Genomic DNA, 17,579 nt, shown 5'->3' with positions numbered 1-17,579 from the left:
GTCCTGCTTAAAGCCTATTTGTGCCTTTCTAGCAGACAATAAAGGTGAAGTGACATGATTTTTAAACAATTTCATTATAAATAGGCAAAAGACACAAGTCGTTGCAGCATGTTTTCTAACAGAGTGAACTCTGTGATCCAGAGCTGTTACAAGGTATTTGTGACCTTAATTTAACTGTCTGTTGTTTAATTCACAAATGTCTCAAATACTATTAAAGAACTAAAAAAAAACATAGAGTTTGTGCCTCACCCTTCAACCATAACTGCAGTAAATAAGGTAACAAAGAGTTAGAAACTTATCATAAAGTGTTTTTTTTTAAAGAAATGCTAAATTATAACCTAATACTGAATTAATGTTTTATTATCTGCATGCACATAGTGTAGAAAACAACAGTGATAATTTGTCAAAGAAGCTTGCAGTTACTGTCCCATTGCTGAAATGTCATGTATCAGACGGTTATAGATGTTCAGAGCTAATATTAGATGGTGAGCTAATATTTTTAAGATGATCATATGACAGATGTGGTGTACAACAAAATATAAAAATATAATTACAAACATGTCATAATAGACATGACATAACCTAAACTAAGATGAAGTATTCATAACCTAATATTAGTCAGTTGTGTAAATCTGTAATAACCAGGATACATATTTACCTTCATCATTATACATCTCTATTCATTTTATAGTAGCTACAACATGGAAACACTGAGTTTTTGTGATTGAACAATGTTAAATGTTAGTTAAAGTCATCTACAGTTTGTTTGGCACACACTACAAAGACAGAGGGGCCAAAATAAAGAAATCCGCCCTGTCTTGAATTATAGTTTGTGCCTACTTGTGCCATACATGTGTGTAAATATACTGGTATATGTGTGCATAAAACATGCACACATATTGCAAAGATTATAGTAACTGCCACACACGGTTAATGTATATCTACTAGAGAATTTACGGTTTTAGCGGACAGAGAGCGTCATGAGGTCATAGAGACGTCGACTGACGTTCTACACATCAGTCTCTCACTGGATGTTTATTGTTTGAGGAAGGGCTGCAGTCAACGGCAGGTAAGAAAACAAAATTAATTTGTTGTCAGCTCACTCAGTGTATCCTGTCGTGTATAGAATTGTCAGTAGACAGGTAACAGAATTTACTTAAGTTAACCTGAACGTGAAATGCTTGGAAAACTGTCCAGTTAACGCAAAGTAGATTAGCATGCTAACGTTAGCAGATGATGTCGGTTAGCTACGGTTAAAGGTAATTTGACTCTGAATTCGGGCAAGTAACGCTATGTTTCTTTCATACATTTCCCGGATAACTGTCAGTAACGCCTTGACCATCTATGACAAGTTATGTGACAAATGGAACACATGATGTTGCTTTTTTTCCCTTGCTTGGCAGGGAGTTGCTAGCTTAGCCTCTTTTATCTGACTGGCTTGTTATGGTAACTCGTCAATGTTAACTGGCAGAACAAAGAAAAGTAAAACAAAGCAACGTCGCTGTCAGGTGTTTTACTCTCCTACCGCTATTCATCAGCACTTTTATTGTTATGCTGGTTTCATCTAGCTGTATAGCAATATTATGACACTACTTTCAGCATGTTGTGATATCCGACATTCAAAAGATTGGCTAACAATTACCAGTAGCCTGAGTCAGCTAATATAGCTATAGTTATAGCCACCAAGTTTGGAGCTAACTTAGCCAACAGTAGAGGACTACTACAGTAAGATCTGAATAAAGTGAAGTTCAGCACCAGCTCGACTAAACAATATTTAGTAGTCTAACTGTTTACAAGTCGTTTAAAAGTCTCAATGGTGTCCCACAGATGCTAACATGAGTCTCACCCAATAAGGTTATGAATCTATTATTGTATCTTGACAAACGTTGCCAAGTTATAGGCCTAGATTGTGCCCCATAATCACTGTAGTAGACTTTTGCTTTGAGAATTAAATTCGTGTTAAAGGATAGGTTCACAAATTTTCAAGTCTGTCTTAAAACAAGTTAGGTGCCCATATGAACACTAAAAGAGGTTTTCCTCACTGTAATCATTCCTCCTGTTCATACTGGCTATTAAAAGATCCCCTTCAAATGTGCTTTCAATGTAAGTGTTAGGGGCCGAAATCCACAGTGTGTCCACACAGTCAATTTGTGCAAAAAAATCAATTTAAATGTTGATCTGAGGCTGACTATGGCAAGAAAAAAAGCCTATTTCAATGTTCATTTGGGCACCTGACTATAGTTTACTTGAATAATGGTGAACCCGTCCTTTAATGTTGTGTTTTAGTGACAGACAAATAGATGATAGGAACGTTGAAAAACAAAGCAAGTTGTTAAACAAACCTTGCTTTTTTTCGAAACACTGGTAATCATCCAATTGACAGTTGCAGTTGCTGTTACAAAAGGATGTGTACATTGTCCTTAAAGTGAAATGTTAATCCATTTCACAAAGTGAGTTGCCATTTTTTTGATCATAAGAAAGATGGTGACCAGAAGTTGTAACCATACTGCTTTCTTGTCTGGCTGCCATATGTGTTTGAGTCAAGACATTTTGACCTTGTTAAAAGAAGTTGTTTGTTAAAGGCCTGTCTCAAATAAAGGCCACTCCCTAGTTGAATTAAGTGTTACTGTTCAAATACAGTAATTCTAATGTAAACAATACTGACATACTGCCTTTTTGTTTACATTTGGACTAACACTAACTGGTTGGCTGACATTCTGTTACCATTACTAAAATGGTAAATTGGAAAGTCAGTTTGGAAAACTAAACATTTCTGTTGAACCATAGAAATGACAACACTGAACTCACAGCAATACACAGACCATCTTCACTTTTTGCTCCTTTGAAGCAGCCATTTTGTTAATTGATGTGCCTTCCATGCAACCCATTTTAAATTTAAAAAGTTTTGCTTTTTTTGCTTTTCATAATTTAAAAAAATATATATACTTTTTTTACTACACTCACCAAAGAGTCACCAAAGTTAATCATGAGCAGTAAATAGCTCCAGATTTGCTTTGAAGAAGACTGCCACATAAGCCAAAGGTATTTCAAACAATTTAATAAGCTGAGACCTGTGACTGACAAACTTTTCTGCCTGTGGTTGTTGTCTTTTGTTTACATATCTACCATTAAGGATTCGATTGACAGGAGCAGAAATTAGAATATAACTGGATTTGTAAAACAAATCTTGATCAAGATGCAGACACAATAATAAGATCTCTATATAGGTTTTTATTGTTAAAGTAAAACTTGATTACAAAGTTGATTCAATATTTTGTATGACAGAAAATGTCCAGAAAGTGCCCTCTTAGCTTATAGAACTTATCTTCTGTCCTCACGTATGATGAAGTTTATACCAAATACTTGCACTGTTGCAAATTTGAGTTAAAGGACCAGTGTGCAGAATTTAGTGGCATCTAGCAGTGAGTTTGCAGATTGCAACCAACTGAATACCCTTCCCCTCATCCTCCACTTCCAAGCATTTAGAAGAACCTACGGTGGCTGTGAAACTCACAAAAAACACAAAAGGTCCTCTCTAGAGCCAGTATTTGGTTTGTCCATTCTTGGCTACTGTAGAAACATGGTGGTGCAACATAGCAGCTCCGTAGAAGAGGACCTGCTCTCTATGTAGATATAATGGGCTCATTCTAAGTTAACAAAAACACGATTCTTATTTTCAGGTGATTAACACTAATCAAGACATACTTATGAATATTATATTCCATTTCTGCTGAGTCTGTTCTGCTAAATGCTACTAAACTCAACACACTGCACCTTTAAGTTCAATGATTGTGACATTGTTTTGCAGGCAGGATGTTGCGGCTTCGCTGTAAGACCAAAAATGGGAGCCACATAATGCAAGGCTTGACTCATCAGTCCTGTGTGCAAGAGCTGAAGAGAAAGGTGGAGGAGCTGACTGGTATCCCCTGTGACGTGCAGAAAATTATGGTTGGTTACCCTCCCTCCAGTCTCGATCTTCGAAACGGAGATGCTCACCTCAAGGACTACCCCATCAAATCAGGTATGTTAAACATCAAAAATGTGCAGATAACATGGACCATGGATTGTTTAGATGAATATTGTTGTTTTTATTACATGTTCTAAATTTTGTTTGAAGACACAACATTATAATTACAATGATTGAGCCAACATTTAAGTAGGTTGAAGAGGAAATCGTTCTGTGGATGACCCAGAGTAACTGACACTGTTTCTGAAAATGTGTTTTTCTTTCTTTAATGCTGTGAAGACACCAGATGAAATTCAGTTCACCCTCATTGTATTAGGGTGGCGTCAGAAATATCAGATGTAAATCTCAAAACCTTGACAAACCTGTTTTTTATAATTTAGGTGAACTGACCTCATGTAAATATACCTAATTTACATTTACACTATTTTTTTGAGACATTTAAAAAAATATATATACACAACATTCAGTTGATAAGTGAATGTCATTGGTATGTTATCCTTTATAGGTGACACACTCATTGTTGAGGAAGAAAAAAACAAGCCAAAGCCTCAGGATCATTCCACTGTGACTAAAGCACCGCGCCTAGAAGCCTCACCCATTCTGGCACGTCGAGTGGTCCCAGCTGATAACTCCTGCCTATTCACCAGTGTGTATTATGTGGTGGAAGGCGGTGTATACGACCTTGCTTGTGCCCCTGAGATGCGCGGCCTCATCGCTCAGATAGTGTCGAGTGACCCGGCAGCATACTCTGAAGCAGTGCTGGGAAAGACCAACGAGGAGTACTGCTCTTGGATAAGACGTGATGACACCTGGGGCGGAGCCATCGAGGTGTCCATCCTGTCCAAGTTTTACCAGTGTGAGATCTGTGTGGTGGACACTCAGACAGTCCGAGTGGATCGATTCGGGGAGGATGCCGGCTACCACAAACGTGTGCTGCTCATCTACGACGGCATCCACTATGACCCGCTTCAGAAAGAGACCCCCGGCGCTGACGCCCCGCCCCAGACTATCTTCTCCACCACAGATGATGTAATCCTGGCTCAGGCCCTTGAGTTGGCAGACGAAGCTCGCCGCAAGCGGCAGTTCACGGACGTTAACCGCTTTGCATTGCGCTGTATGGTGTGCCAGACGGGCCTGGTGGGACAAAAGGAAGCCCGAGAGCATGCCAAGGAGACAGGCCACACCAATTTTGGCGAAGTGTGAAAGTTCTTTAGTCTTTTTTTTTTTTCCCTCTCACAAAAACAACCACCAACCCTGTGCCCCACATCTGGCAAATCTGTTGGTCTATTTGTCTGCTTGTGTGATCCTCTACCTCACATTGTCCAGTGACATCTATGGAGAATTTGCAGACTGTGTGTTAAGCCTCGAACCGGTTCAGTATTACCTTTTTAACTGCTGTCAGTTTTCAAATTCAGAAACACTACTGCAGTGCTCCGATGTCATTAAACCATCATTTTAGTCTGTTAGGGATGGTTTCAGCTCTGTTTAACTGGGTCAAGAACAATTTGCAAAACAATTCTTTGGATTTGTTTTAAACCGTTATGATTTCTCTATGCGTTAGACAAAGCAAATAGTGGCTAATGTATCCTCATTTAGATAAAAAAAAAGAATCAAACTGTCACTACTTACCTGTGACTTTTCAAACTGACGTGTGGTCAAACACCACTATCTGTCTCTATGAAGAGTTTAAAACAACCACTAAGAATTATTTTCACTATGATGTGACCATATTCACTGTTGTCTTAAGCAGCACACCAAGTTTGACTGTTATTCATAATGTTGGTTATGTAGCATGTTTTTTTTTTATTTCCCTTGTTTACAGATGTCAGAAACTCTTCCAATATTCAAAACTGATAATTTGGCCAATTTTAGATAATCTGAATTGTTCATCACAGGTCGGACTGTGTGAATGCTAAGCTGGGTTCATCTATATACAAACATGCTATTTGACTTTACTGTGCAAAGGCCACTGAGATCGAGGTTATGCATTTTGAAATATAATATCATATTGCAAATTGTGATCCATAATGAGCCTAATTGTTTTGGGTTTTTTCTTTCTTTTTTTTTTTTGATGTTGCAACATGGTTTATCAGTTTGCTTGTTTTAAATTAGACAAAAAATAAATAATGGTGCTGAAAACAAAACGTTTTACAAACCTTTAGCTGTTTTACTTTTCCTTCATGGGTACGACAATTTTTCAGGAGTGCAATTTTTTCATTCTAGTGTGTCATTTTCAAATGTCACCATGCTGTGAGAACAAATCTTTTTAAAAAGAAATACAGTTTTGTTTTATATTGCTATGTATTTTGAGAAACGCTTCAAGTGTGATGAAGTGTATAAGCATTTATTTCAGAACACGAGAGTGTGGTGAGAGCTAGTTTATCGACTCGAAATCATAAATAAGACTTGCTGTATGAGATAAAACCTTCTCACTTAATGCATTTACTGTTCAGGTATAGTACTTTACATTTATGTGCTTTGCTAAATAACATCATAACTGTTTACCTTTTCAATTATTTTTCACCTCACATTTGGAGACCAAGACTTAACTCTAGTCAGGGTGTTAGGGAACTTTGAGTAAAGGCCCATTTTGGTTTAATATGGAGTGCATGTTCTCTAAAAATTACCACTTTGTTCCACTGTATGTTTCGCACAACTGGAGCATGTTCTCATATTTTCAGCAGATGTCAGATTTCATCTCTGAGCTCATTTCTTTGATATTCACTACCTGTAAGGATGAAGCATGCACTTATGTTAAATATCAGCTCACAAATTTTTCATTGGAGGTCACGAAGATAAATGCGGAAGTTGCCCAGTTCATCGCGGCCTCACTTTGTGCAGCAACAGTGTTTCTATTTCACAGTCCTGTGATTGCAATATTGGTATTAAGTTGTTGCCAAAAAATTAAGTTAAACAATGGAGGTCTTGTTTCTGGGATTTTTTTCAGATTTTTATTATTGGTTCTGAGATTGTGTTTGGGGGTTAAGGAGAGGCAAAGCAAAAATGTCATTATTTCTTTGTTTGAATGTGAATTACTAAGATTTCTTTCCTCATGTTATCTTTTAGTTATTTTAACAGTGATTATGGTTTAAACGGCTTGCATAAAAGTGAAACTATGAAATGGCTTTGTTGTATTTTGTATTTACAAAGTTCTCATGACTCTTCAAGGACAATAACAATGAATGTTGCACACAAAGCACTACAGAATAACTGGATTTACTTGATTTTTTTCAGTGTTGTGTCACAATTAAAAGCTATTGCCGGCAGTCTTGTGTATGAGTCGTTCTGTATCAACTTTTTCCTGTTGTTCACTTTACTCTCCCAAGTTGCAAAGCTGTTTTCTGTGTTTCATGTCTGTAGTATTTCTTATAATTCACTATTACAGGACTTGGTGGTAAATATTGTTTAGACATAATTGTGTTGTGACAACTCATATTGAGATAATAGTTCACAGTTCTTATGTCTAAATGAATGTTAGACATTTATAGAAATCTTTAAAAACTTGAGCTTAACTGTAATTAAGTGGTTTTATATATTTTTATACTAAACAGATAGTAACATAGATATTTATAATGCTCTGATAACTATTACGGTACTAATTTGGTCCTTATCACCCATCTGTATTTAAAACTCCAATTGAAATCCATGACCACTGGAAATAAACTCCAGTTGGCTAAACACTACTGATCCTGTGCCATAATAGTGGGATTACACTAGCTGCAGTATGTTATTTTAAGGAACATCTACCCTCTCTTAATAGGATCACTCACTGTTTGACCAACTGTAGCAGCTACTGCTGCCACTACAAAGAGGTCACTAAACCAACCCTACTTACCTGAACATGGTCATGTAAGGAATTAGATACTCTTAATTTTGTAGTTGGTATTTATGCATAAATTGTTTGTGTCTAGAGTGATAGTGGACTATTTTACCTTGAAGGATTAATTTCTTCTAATACTGCAGACATTTTTCAAGAACTGTTTGACAACCGTTTATTTTCCTCATAAAGGGAAAAACAAAATAACGTTAATAATGGCTGCATTACATTTAGGTGTGCCAGTTCCACTCCCATGTTTATGCTGGCTCAGAGGGACACCTCATGGGATGGAGCTGTTATTAATGTAAGAAGTTACACCTGTGCTTTTTCTCCTAGTCAACATGGCTGCAGTGAAAAAGGCTCATCTTAACTTAGGCTGGAAAAGTTGATTTTATCTGGTGGTGAGATTTAGCTGTGTTCCAAATCCAGTATGTATTTACTATATGTGAATTGTTATAGCATATTGTTTTGCGTTTAGTATACAATAATGACAAAAATGGAAGAAAAAATATGATGTGCTAACACATCAAAGATTTGTCAAATAATTGATTAGTTGACTGACAGAAATAATTTTATCCAAACAAAAATGTCAATTCTTCCCTATAGGCATATGTTACATTTTTCTGACATTTCATGGACCAAACAATGATTCTATTACTTGAGAAAATAATCAGTGAGTTAATCAGAAATGAAATAATAGTAGCTGCACAAAGAGAAAGCAAATTGAGAAACAAGAAGAGAGAGAAGAAAGAAAAGAAAAAGAAAGTGTCTTGAATTAATTCTAGACAATTAATTGTCTAATTAATTCTAGACAATTAATTGTCTAGAATTAAGACAGCTTTTGGTGAAATTACCAAGCAAAATGATAAGAACAATGACAGATAGAGCTGAACTGCATTTGCAGTGGTGGAAGAAATATTCAGATCCGTCAGAGTAAAAAGTAGAAATGCTGTTGTCTAAAAAATGCTCCATTACAAGTAAAAGTCCTGAATTCAAAATGTTAATTTAGTAAAAGTACAGAAGTATTACTATGTAGACTGGCTTCTTTTTGAGTGTTATATTATTATATTATATTGTTTGTTTTTATCATGTAAGAGCATTTTAATGGTGTAGTTTATCGTTGTGGAGCCAATTGTAGATACTTTGGTTAATAGTACTGCATCATATATTAGCGTACACATTATTTATATAGCACCTTTCACACACAGTGCAAAACAAATTTAAAAACTGAAAAGAGCAGAGAATTTAAACAACAGTTAGAATATTAGAATGTATTATTTTATGTTCAATCTTAATCTGAAAAGATATTAGTAACTATAAGTGGTAAATACATGTGGTGGAGTAAAAAGTACAATATTTCCCTGCTCAAAGTAGCCTAAAATCCTAAAATTGAAATAGCCTACTCAAGTACAGTACAAGTAGCTTACCTCAAATTTGTAGTTAAGTACAGTACTTGAGTAAATGTACTTAGTTACTTTCCACCACTGTGCATTTGTGACGGTTAACAGCGATTTATTTTCACTTTCGTCATTTAACGCGGCTAAAGTTTCTAACTAACGGCAGGTAACGTTAATGTAACGAAAATACTGCTCCCAAATGCGAGTAATTATACAGGGAGTAATGTAGCCCATTTAAATTAGCTTGTAAATTAGTTACGAGTAACTTTAGAGTAACAAACCTGACTAATTTAGACGATCTAGTAACGTGATGTAGAGTTTGAAGCAGAGATACTTAACGGTTAATGATTAGCAGATTACCGGAGTTGTGGGAACTGCACTGCTATGACAACGACGGCTCGCGCGTCTTAAGGAGAATGCTGCTCTATGATTGGCCAAAAGCTTACAGGGCACAAAGTCCTTCATGAAGGTATCACCGAGCAGCTCACAGGTGTCTTCCACTTGCACTGGAGGCAGAAGATGGATAACTGACATACGGAGTTTCAAACAGGTATGTAGTCAACTAATGCCGTTTTCATCGAGAAACTTTGACGCTGTGGTCAGTTAAATCTACTCCAAGTTTGTTTTTAACACGCCTTTTTGTTGTATAGATTTAGTTTTAATCGTGTTTTTTTCTTCTGACGTTGATATAAGAGATGAAACTATTCAAATAAATGGCATCGAACTGATATTAAGATAAATTATGTTGATTTGAACTATTTTAATTTCCTGACAAAAATCTCTGTTTTTTTAAAGTTGAGACTACCTTAGATGTCTTTCTTAATAGTATTTAATCAGCCTTTGTATTATTTGCAGACTGGTTTCAGGGGTATTTTGAGACTGAAGTAAAAGGATTTTTGTTCAATGAATGTATGTACATTTTTGTAGAGTGTGTCAATGTTATCATAAAGTACATATAGCCAAATGAACTTGGACCCTGAGGAATCTGAATGCACGGGGTTGAAGGCCAGGTAGTGAGGAATAAAACAAACTTGAAAAAAATTAACAGTGATGATTTGACCTGGTTGCATAATCCCTCTATAGAATCCGCTATGGATAATATAATCTCGGCAAGGCCCTCTTTTATAGCCACAATTAAAACAACACAGCAACTGTGTTACTAGACCAGAATTTAATGTTCTAAGGAGTTTGACATGGCAATTAAATTTATTGCTCTCATTCTACATGTGCATCATACTGTTTTGTAACATCTAAACTCATCCTGGTTTTCATGGCACTTGCTACTGTGTTGATAGGTGTATCTAAATGGAGATAACGTTAGGATTTATTTTCATGGGTCTTTTAGATGTCCTTTCACTGGAAACTGTCTACTGCAGTTAATGTCTAACTACAGTCTGATTAGACTGGTTTTGTTATGACAAGGGAGTAACCTCAAGTCAAACATCACACTGAACAGCACGTTAACTATATAATACTTTATAGGGAGGGCAAATGTGATTACCAGAAATAGCTTTAGAGTTTAAAATGCTCTTCTGATATCCAGGCAACAGCAGCTGCTCTGGTTATTTGCATGTGATCAAGCCAGATTGCGTCAGCTGAAAACACAATAAACGCTATCTCAGAGTTTCCGCTTTTCAGATTCATATCCTGACCTGCATGCAACAGGACGGATGGGGACATTTACATGCTGGCCCGGGGAAGTGGGTTTTAAATTTTTACAGGGTTGAGATGACATGCATGAACTGTGAACAGGAGTGCTTTTGTGCCTTCGATGGCCTATCTCACAGCCCTTCCGTCTCAGGTGTTGAAACTTATCCAGAAGTGAATTTTCTTTTCACTGGGATCAGACAAGGGTTCATTTATACTAAACTTCCAGCTCGATTTCTACAATTCCACTATAAAAGTAAAATACTTATTCTCTAAAATTGGTCCTGGTTGAAATCTCATGCTCAAATATCCGTTAAACAACTGTTCATTCAATTTGTAATGGCAATATAGAGTAAATGCACCATTAAGAAAATGCTTTTACACGCAGTGCCATAATGGTCCATTTATTTTAGCATCCCCAAGAGGAAACTAATGGTCTTTTCTAAGTAAGAACATGCATCCAAATTAAAAATGTTCTAATACAAGTCTGTTACAGTAAGACAACATGATCAAACTGGATATCATATAGCTTTCAGGAGATCATTTCTGCTGCCTTCCACTCCCTCTGAAACTGATCCGGTTCAGGAAGATTAGGAGTGGCATGTGGGCTGTAATCTGAGTCACATGCAGTAAGAGGACTAGTTAGATATCTGTCAAACTATGATAGCCTGTCATTCTCTACCGGCAAGGCTGTCTAGTCATCAGTTAATGGGTGTATATATGAAGGACACCACAAGGTTACATAGGATATTACATGTTGATGAGATGACATGAGAGACGGAGCAATTTAGAAATCTAGAAAATAGCCTAATAGTTCATACATTACTTTTTCAACTAAACACACAGGACCATTGCAGTGGTTTAAGCCAATTAACTATAGATTATGTATTACATTATTGCAAACCATTAGTGGAGCCAGAGTCTAAGACTTGCTTGAGATAAACCATCCATCGAATTGCCTTCAATTGTTTTTCTCAAAATTGTGATGGTAAGGCAGTTGTCAGCATGGATTGTGTTAAGAACTCCTTGTTGGTGTATTTCAGGGAGCTTCAACATTCTCTTAGATTTAAGAGTCAACTGTTGAAAACAATTGTCTTCACACAAGATTTTATTTGACAATCAGACCTAGATGAACACTAAGCAAATATGGATGTTATGAAAATAATAATGCAAATTTCTTATTGTCTTGCAAATGGTTGCTGTTCTGCAACAATTGATTCTTAAGTCTTGGGTGTAGGTGCTTACCTGCAAAAACTTCAATGAACCAATAAAAAAACTTAGCTAAAACTGCTCCTGTGAGTAGAGAAGTTTTAACTTGATGAAAACATAACTTACGGAGAGAAAAATATTATTTATTTATTTATTTATAAATATTATTTAGTACAATGGATTACCTATGTAGGAGGTTATTTAGATTATTTTTTTTTACAGAGGCCCTAAAGGGCTACTGGACACATTTATTGTTCTTTGATGGGATGATGATGTATGAAGTCCATAATTGTGCAGTCTTGTCCAAGTCATGCTGGAATATTATAAACATGATATGACCAAACATATCATGTTTAATCAAAATGTCCTACCCTACATGATCCAACCACCATGTTTGTACACCATGTTTACAGTATAGACTAATAACTTTAAAGTAACCCTGGACTCATTTTAATCTTGGGTTGACAGAACTCCGGGCTATCTTTCCATGTTTGACTGACATGGTTTATATTTAAACCTGAGCTAAAAGTAAACACGGATCAGCCTGATATGGAGCTGTCCAGGCCCCTGTGGTGCTGATTACTGTTCATGCACAGCAGCTAATTTTCCTTCATCTCCATGCCTGCATGCATTTGTGGGAACCAAATGTACAGCTTGCTTGACTCCAAGGCTTGTCCAAGCCATATGTTGTTTATCAATTGTACTGTCAATTATAGAAGAAGCTTAAGTCTAAATTATTTTACAACTTTTTGTCCTATGGCAGTTAAATCAGACCCGCTCAGAGCGTTACCTGGTCACTGTTTTAACAGAGAGTTCATTGAAGAAAAATACTAGGTTTAATGTAAAAGGTCATTCTGTTACTGAATGTTATGGTCTGATACAATGCAACAGCTGTCTGGCTATATGATCAGTGCTTTGCTGATCAAGAGTGTGTTTTCAAAAGAAATCTTTGTTTTCAATTGTGCTTTTAACTCACCATTTATCCCCCCTTTCACAGACTGAGATACAACAATCTGCACCACTAACCTTGAATAAGTAGAGCACTAAGATGCCCAAAAGCGATACCTGGCCAGGTGGCATTGGATTGGAGACGATGACCGGCATGGACAGTGCTGGCAGCTGTGACAGTGTCGTCAGTGCCAACTCTGGCTTTGTAAGTAACTGTCTTTACCATATAATACCACTTACTGAATAACATGACATATGATGACAAACCAATATATATATATATATATACACTAATAATATATGGAATTACATTTCTAAAGGAAAGGCGTGTTTTTATTTATACAGAGTGATGATAGTCTGGAGTACTTGTCTGCTGAAGAGAAGGCCTGTCTCATGTTTTTGGAGGAGACTATTGAGTCTTTGGATACTGAGGAGGATAGCGGACTGTCCAATGACGAACCTGACCAACTGCCCAACCCTGGCAACCTTGCTACCATATTGGCTGACCTGTCAGCCTCAATGAGCAAAAGCAAGCTCAACAGTGAGTTAATCTCTGGGGACAGATGCAGGGTTAGCTGTGGAGTAGTCAATAAAATGTTTTGAAAAGAGACTAATTGTATATCTAGTGACAAACGTGCTTCTTTGTCTTTCAGGCTCACAAACACATGCCTCTGAGGAACCCATCAAGGAAAAGGGTGACACCAAACACATGCAGAGCTACTTGGTTCCTACACCTCTTGTTGTGGCAAACAGCTCTTCTGCATTCAGTGCTAAACCAGGTGTTTCCCCAGACAAGAACATCTGCTCTAAGCCTCAGCTCACTCCTTCAAGCAACAAATCTGGTCACCAATACAACCAGAAACCTCCTCAAGTACCTTTAGAGGTTAATGTTGTGATACCTCCTCCCATCAAACCCAGAGACTACTCAACTAGGACAGCTGAGGGTCCTTTACCTAGAGGGCCTCTGTCCTATGAAGCACTTGTTCATCTGCGGAGGAGTGCCTCCACAAAGAAAACCCCTTTATGTCCCACAGTTGATCATACTATAGATCTGTCAAGATCTGACAGATCACACTCAGAGGCTTCCAAGGCTAAGATGGGTCCCCCAGTTGTGGCACCGAAACCCAAAATGATTCCTGCCAATATATCTGTGATGACACAAAATGAAGCATCTATAACTTCAGACTCTTCATACAGCAGCAAGCATGCAACAGATCCTAAAGTAGTGAGACTGGAAGCTTTGCAGAAACTGGGCCTCCTGAAAGACCAACAGCCAGAAAATGAGGCAGTGGCGCACCCTAAATCTCAATCCTCTTTGGATCCAACTCCCAACAGATTTGTAAGAGGTCCAGCTAATATTAATCCATCAAGAAGCCCATCTTTTTGTTATTCTCAAATGCCCACAGAACCCAAGAACAAGCCTCTGCAGAGCAGTGCCAGTTTCCACCACTACTCCAGACGTGACCAACAGTCTGAGTCTGTATCATATCCCTCCCAACCCAATGGATCGAAGGCAGCTGGTCTAGAGCGCTGTACTACCCTGGACAACCACAGAAACGGTGGATACTGTCCTGAACCACAACACATCACAGCAGCTGAACCAGTGAAAACCACAACTGCAGCTCAGCCTGTACCCCACAAACCCTCAAACTCTGTCGGATACACTGTGATGATGGTGCCTGGGATGGGAGCTGATCGGAAAGAGGCTCTCAGAAAGCTGGGACTGCTCAAAGACTAAAACAAGTAAACAACAGAAGTCTTCCTGCGTAAATACCGTGCTCAGAAAGAGTTCAAGAGTACCATCAGCTTAAAGAGAGTTAGAGCATTAAGCAGTAACTTGGCACTTGGCACTTTGGCAAACCAATGCAGAAGGAGCGGATGAAGAAGAAGAAGAGGAGGAAGAATTTAAAGGGCAATACAGCACTTTTATTTCTGGGTGTTATGTTGGTCTTGCTTGAGGGCAGTTGTTCTGCTATTGTTCTGCTGTAGGTTTCAAGAATATCTGAAAATGCACCTTACACACTAGACTCACAGGTCTAGTGCTTCGCTCATAGAGATTGAGGACAACCTCTCAGGTTTCATTGTTAAAACTGGTTGGAAACAATTAGAGAGTTTTAAAAAACCCTGCATTGCAAAACCAATCCAAAGTCTTTAGGGTGGCCCTTCATATTGGGGTGGTGACATGCAGTTCACTACAGAGGAGAATGGGGGGAGAGCATAATTTCCAGTACGGCTTGTCCTTGACAAAATGTAAGGGATGTAGGTTTGTTAGCGGCTGTTCTTATTGCTGTTCAAGCAACTGCCGTGCATTTAGAAATCCCCAGACTTCAGTAGGCGGAGATCTCCAATTGTCTGGTATCACGAGACTACTTTCACACAAACCCCCGATTCTCTACATATTTGATGAAAATGGCACACTAATATAATGATATCTAATCACAACGTCTTATTGTGTTTGCTGTAACAGATTTCAGTTAAGTATGACTTGACAAGACACAACACTACAAAGGTAACCAAATCAGTCTACCATTATATATGAACTATATTAAGCAAATTAAAACATCAATGTTGTGTTTAAGTAATAGCTTTACCCCTTCATCTCCAAATTAGATGCATTATGGGGTTGCTGAATGTTTAAGACACATTTTTGTATACACTAGATACTTATGTTTATTCTATATCTCATTTCAATAACAGAAAAATATATAGTAATAAACCTTGGTGTGCATAAAATCACATTTCAAAATGATGATAATATTTTGAATCACAAGAAAATCACACAGTGGATTTCCATTACTCTTGCTCCTCTTTTTAATTACAGGTACACTGTATATAACACACGTTGTACTTCTACTTAAAGGAAACATCAACCCAAATCAACAGGATTTTTACATTACTTGTCAATTTCATAGCTCACAGATGTGCCTATAAGTGGATTGTTGAGTACATTTCCTGGAGCAAAGCCTCAAGTCAGAAGATACATTTATGCAGCTCATGATGATTGAAAAACTAAATTTTGAAAGTGTTTTGAGGTGATTTTTTTTCAGTGTTTTCCAAACTTTAGCAGCTATCAGCAGTACATTATATTAAGATCTGAATTATCCACAGATGACCCATTTGTTTTTACCATTTCATAACTATTGTTTAGATGGTCTCAAAAATATGTGACAAACTGTGTTCATGTAACTGCCTTCAGTCATAATACTGGGAATGTTTATCCAGAATGAAAAGCAATGCCCATGTGATTATTTTTACCTACTCTTTACCATTTCCGTTGATATAATTGAAAATAAAAAAAGTCTGCATTTAATACATTGTGTAGTTATCTCTATCCTCACACAATTTAATTTAAACACCTTACATCAGTCCATCTGTTTCTGTGCAAGTGATAAAATACAACCAACATTTTAAAGTATGTAGCTTACTGTAACCAGTCATTGAAGACTTTTTGACTTGTGATTTGAAATGTGATTAGTTTGAGCATTTAATGGTTTGCCTTTTCAGACTGAGCTGTTGAATTACATCCTTCAGAGTCAGTGTGGCACAAAGAAGCAAAGAGCCTTCAATTCAGTCAAACCTTCATCCCTGTAAACCTGCACAGTGGCTAAGCCTCTCTGCTTCATCCAGCATTTCACTTACAGAATGACTATCAGTCATACTCATCTTACACGCCACTCGAGTGATGAGAAAGCCTGCTCAGCTGTTCTTCCATTATCCGATTATCTTGAGCCCCACCTCCGTGTGAACTTAGCAGACCAGTGTTTTCCTTTCTCCATTTTCTCTCCATCCCTTCCATGTAAGACTTTTAATTCCTCCCACTGACTTATTTGAATAGCTTGGCATTTCGTTATGTAACAGCCTTGAAGCCACGGATTCAGTGTGTGGTTGATTTTTGTAAGAGACGATTACAGTTGCCTTCTGTAGTGTTATCTCTCAGTAGCGCAAGGGGCTCGACTAATGGGCCAGGATCTCTGTCTAGTGTGTCTACACACAGGCAAATAAAGGGTGTCAAATTTTGAAACTGACACGGCTCTCTGCAGGTCAAGTAATATTAAACAATGGATGAAGAAATCAGGCCATAGCCAAAATTAGAAATGAGATACTCAGACAGAAAAGTGATCTGTAGAAAGGATTGAGCTTATCCGTATAGGAGATACAAATGCAACACAGGTGTTTGAGTTGTTGCTGTCTGAAGAAAAAAAAACAGCAGGTTGCATTTGATGTATATTCTGTAATTTTAAATACCTGACACCTACAGTACAGATACAGACTCTCTTTCTTAATTCACAGATTTGTATTCGGCTCATGCTTGTCAAGCTGTGAATTGACCCAAAAGGTCACGTGTAACACGAGATCACTACCTGTCAGCACTCTGCTGCCATAACAACGGCCCCCCTTCCCCATTTGTGATGGTAGAGTCATATACTTGCTATGACACTACAAACTGGGGCCTGTTTCACAAAGATAAGACTTTGACTATGGCTTATGACATCTAAATTCATCCACTGCACAAAGCAGTTTAGTTCTTGACTATCTTAAGTAGGACTATGGTACAATGAATTCTGGGTAAATTAAGACCTTTTTCAAAACAAAA

The 17,579-nt window shown here is 37.5% G+C and overlaps 2 protein-coding genes across 2 annotated transcripts; both read left to right on the top strand.

Moving 5' to 3' along the window:
- Positions 1-931: 931 nt before the first annotated feature.
- yod1 (YOD1 deubiquitinase) lies at positions 932-7,233 on the top strand. The gene is made up of 3 exons (XM_067586547.1): positions 932-1,069; positions 3,809-4,021; positions 4,473-7,233. Exons 2-3 carry the CDS (start codon positions 3,814-3,816, stop codon positions 5,168-5,170), a joined length of 906 nt encoding a protein of 301 aa, XP_067442648.1. The 5' UTR covers positions 932-1,069; positions 3,809-3,813; the 3' UTR covers positions 5,171-7,233.
- Positions 7,234-9,132: 1,899 nt separating this feature from the next.
- On the top strand, positions 9,133-16,295 carry zgc:158258 (uncharacterized protein LOC791186 homolog). The gene is made up of 4 exons (XM_067586543.1): positions 9,133-9,731; positions 13,035-13,190; positions 13,331-13,526; positions 13,639-16,295. Exons 2-4 carry the CDS (start codon positions 13,086-13,088, stop codon positions 14,721-14,723), a joined length of 1,386 nt encoding a protein of 461 aa, XP_067442644.1. The 5' UTR covers positions 9,133-9,731; positions 13,035-13,085; the 3' UTR covers positions 14,724-16,295.
- The last annotated feature ends 1,284 nt before the right edge of the window (positions 16,296-17,579 follow it).

The sequence above is a fragment of the Thunnus thynnus genome, chromosome 4, assembly GCF_963924715.1.
Source record: "Thunnus thynnus chromosome 4, fThuThy2.1, whole genome shotgun sequence".
NCBI classification, from domain to species: domain Eukaryota; kingdom Metazoa; phylum Chordata; class Actinopteri; order Scombriformes; family Scombridae; genus Thunnus; species Thunnus thynnus.
This window is presented reverse-complemented; position numbering and strand designations above follow the sequence as displayed.

What these genes read in the sequence shown, in the direction of transcription:
- zgc:158258 (XM_067586543.1), top strand. Translation starts at nt 13,086, where the DNA reads ATGCCCAAAAGCGATACCTGGCCAGGTGGCATTGGATTGGAGACGATG. An exon ending in TCAGTGCCAACTCTGGCTTT is followed by an intron (nt 13,191 to 13,330) that starts GTAAGTAACTGT and finishes TTATTTATACAG; the next exon opens with AGTGATGATAGTCTGGAGTA. An exon ending in GAGCAAAAGCAAGCTCAACA is followed by an intron (nt 13,527 to 13,638) that starts GTGAGTTAATCT and finishes TTTGTCTTTCAG; the next exon opens with GCTCACAAACACATGCCTCT.
- yod1 (XM_067586547.1), top strand. Translation starts at nt 3,814, where the DNA reads ATGTTGCGGCTTCGCTGTAAGACCAAAAATGGGAGCCACATAATGCAA. An exon ending in GGACTACCCCATCAAATCAG is followed by an intron (nt 4,022 to 4,472) that starts GTATGTTAAACA and finishes TATCCTTTATAG; the next exon opens with GTGACACACTCATTGTTGAG.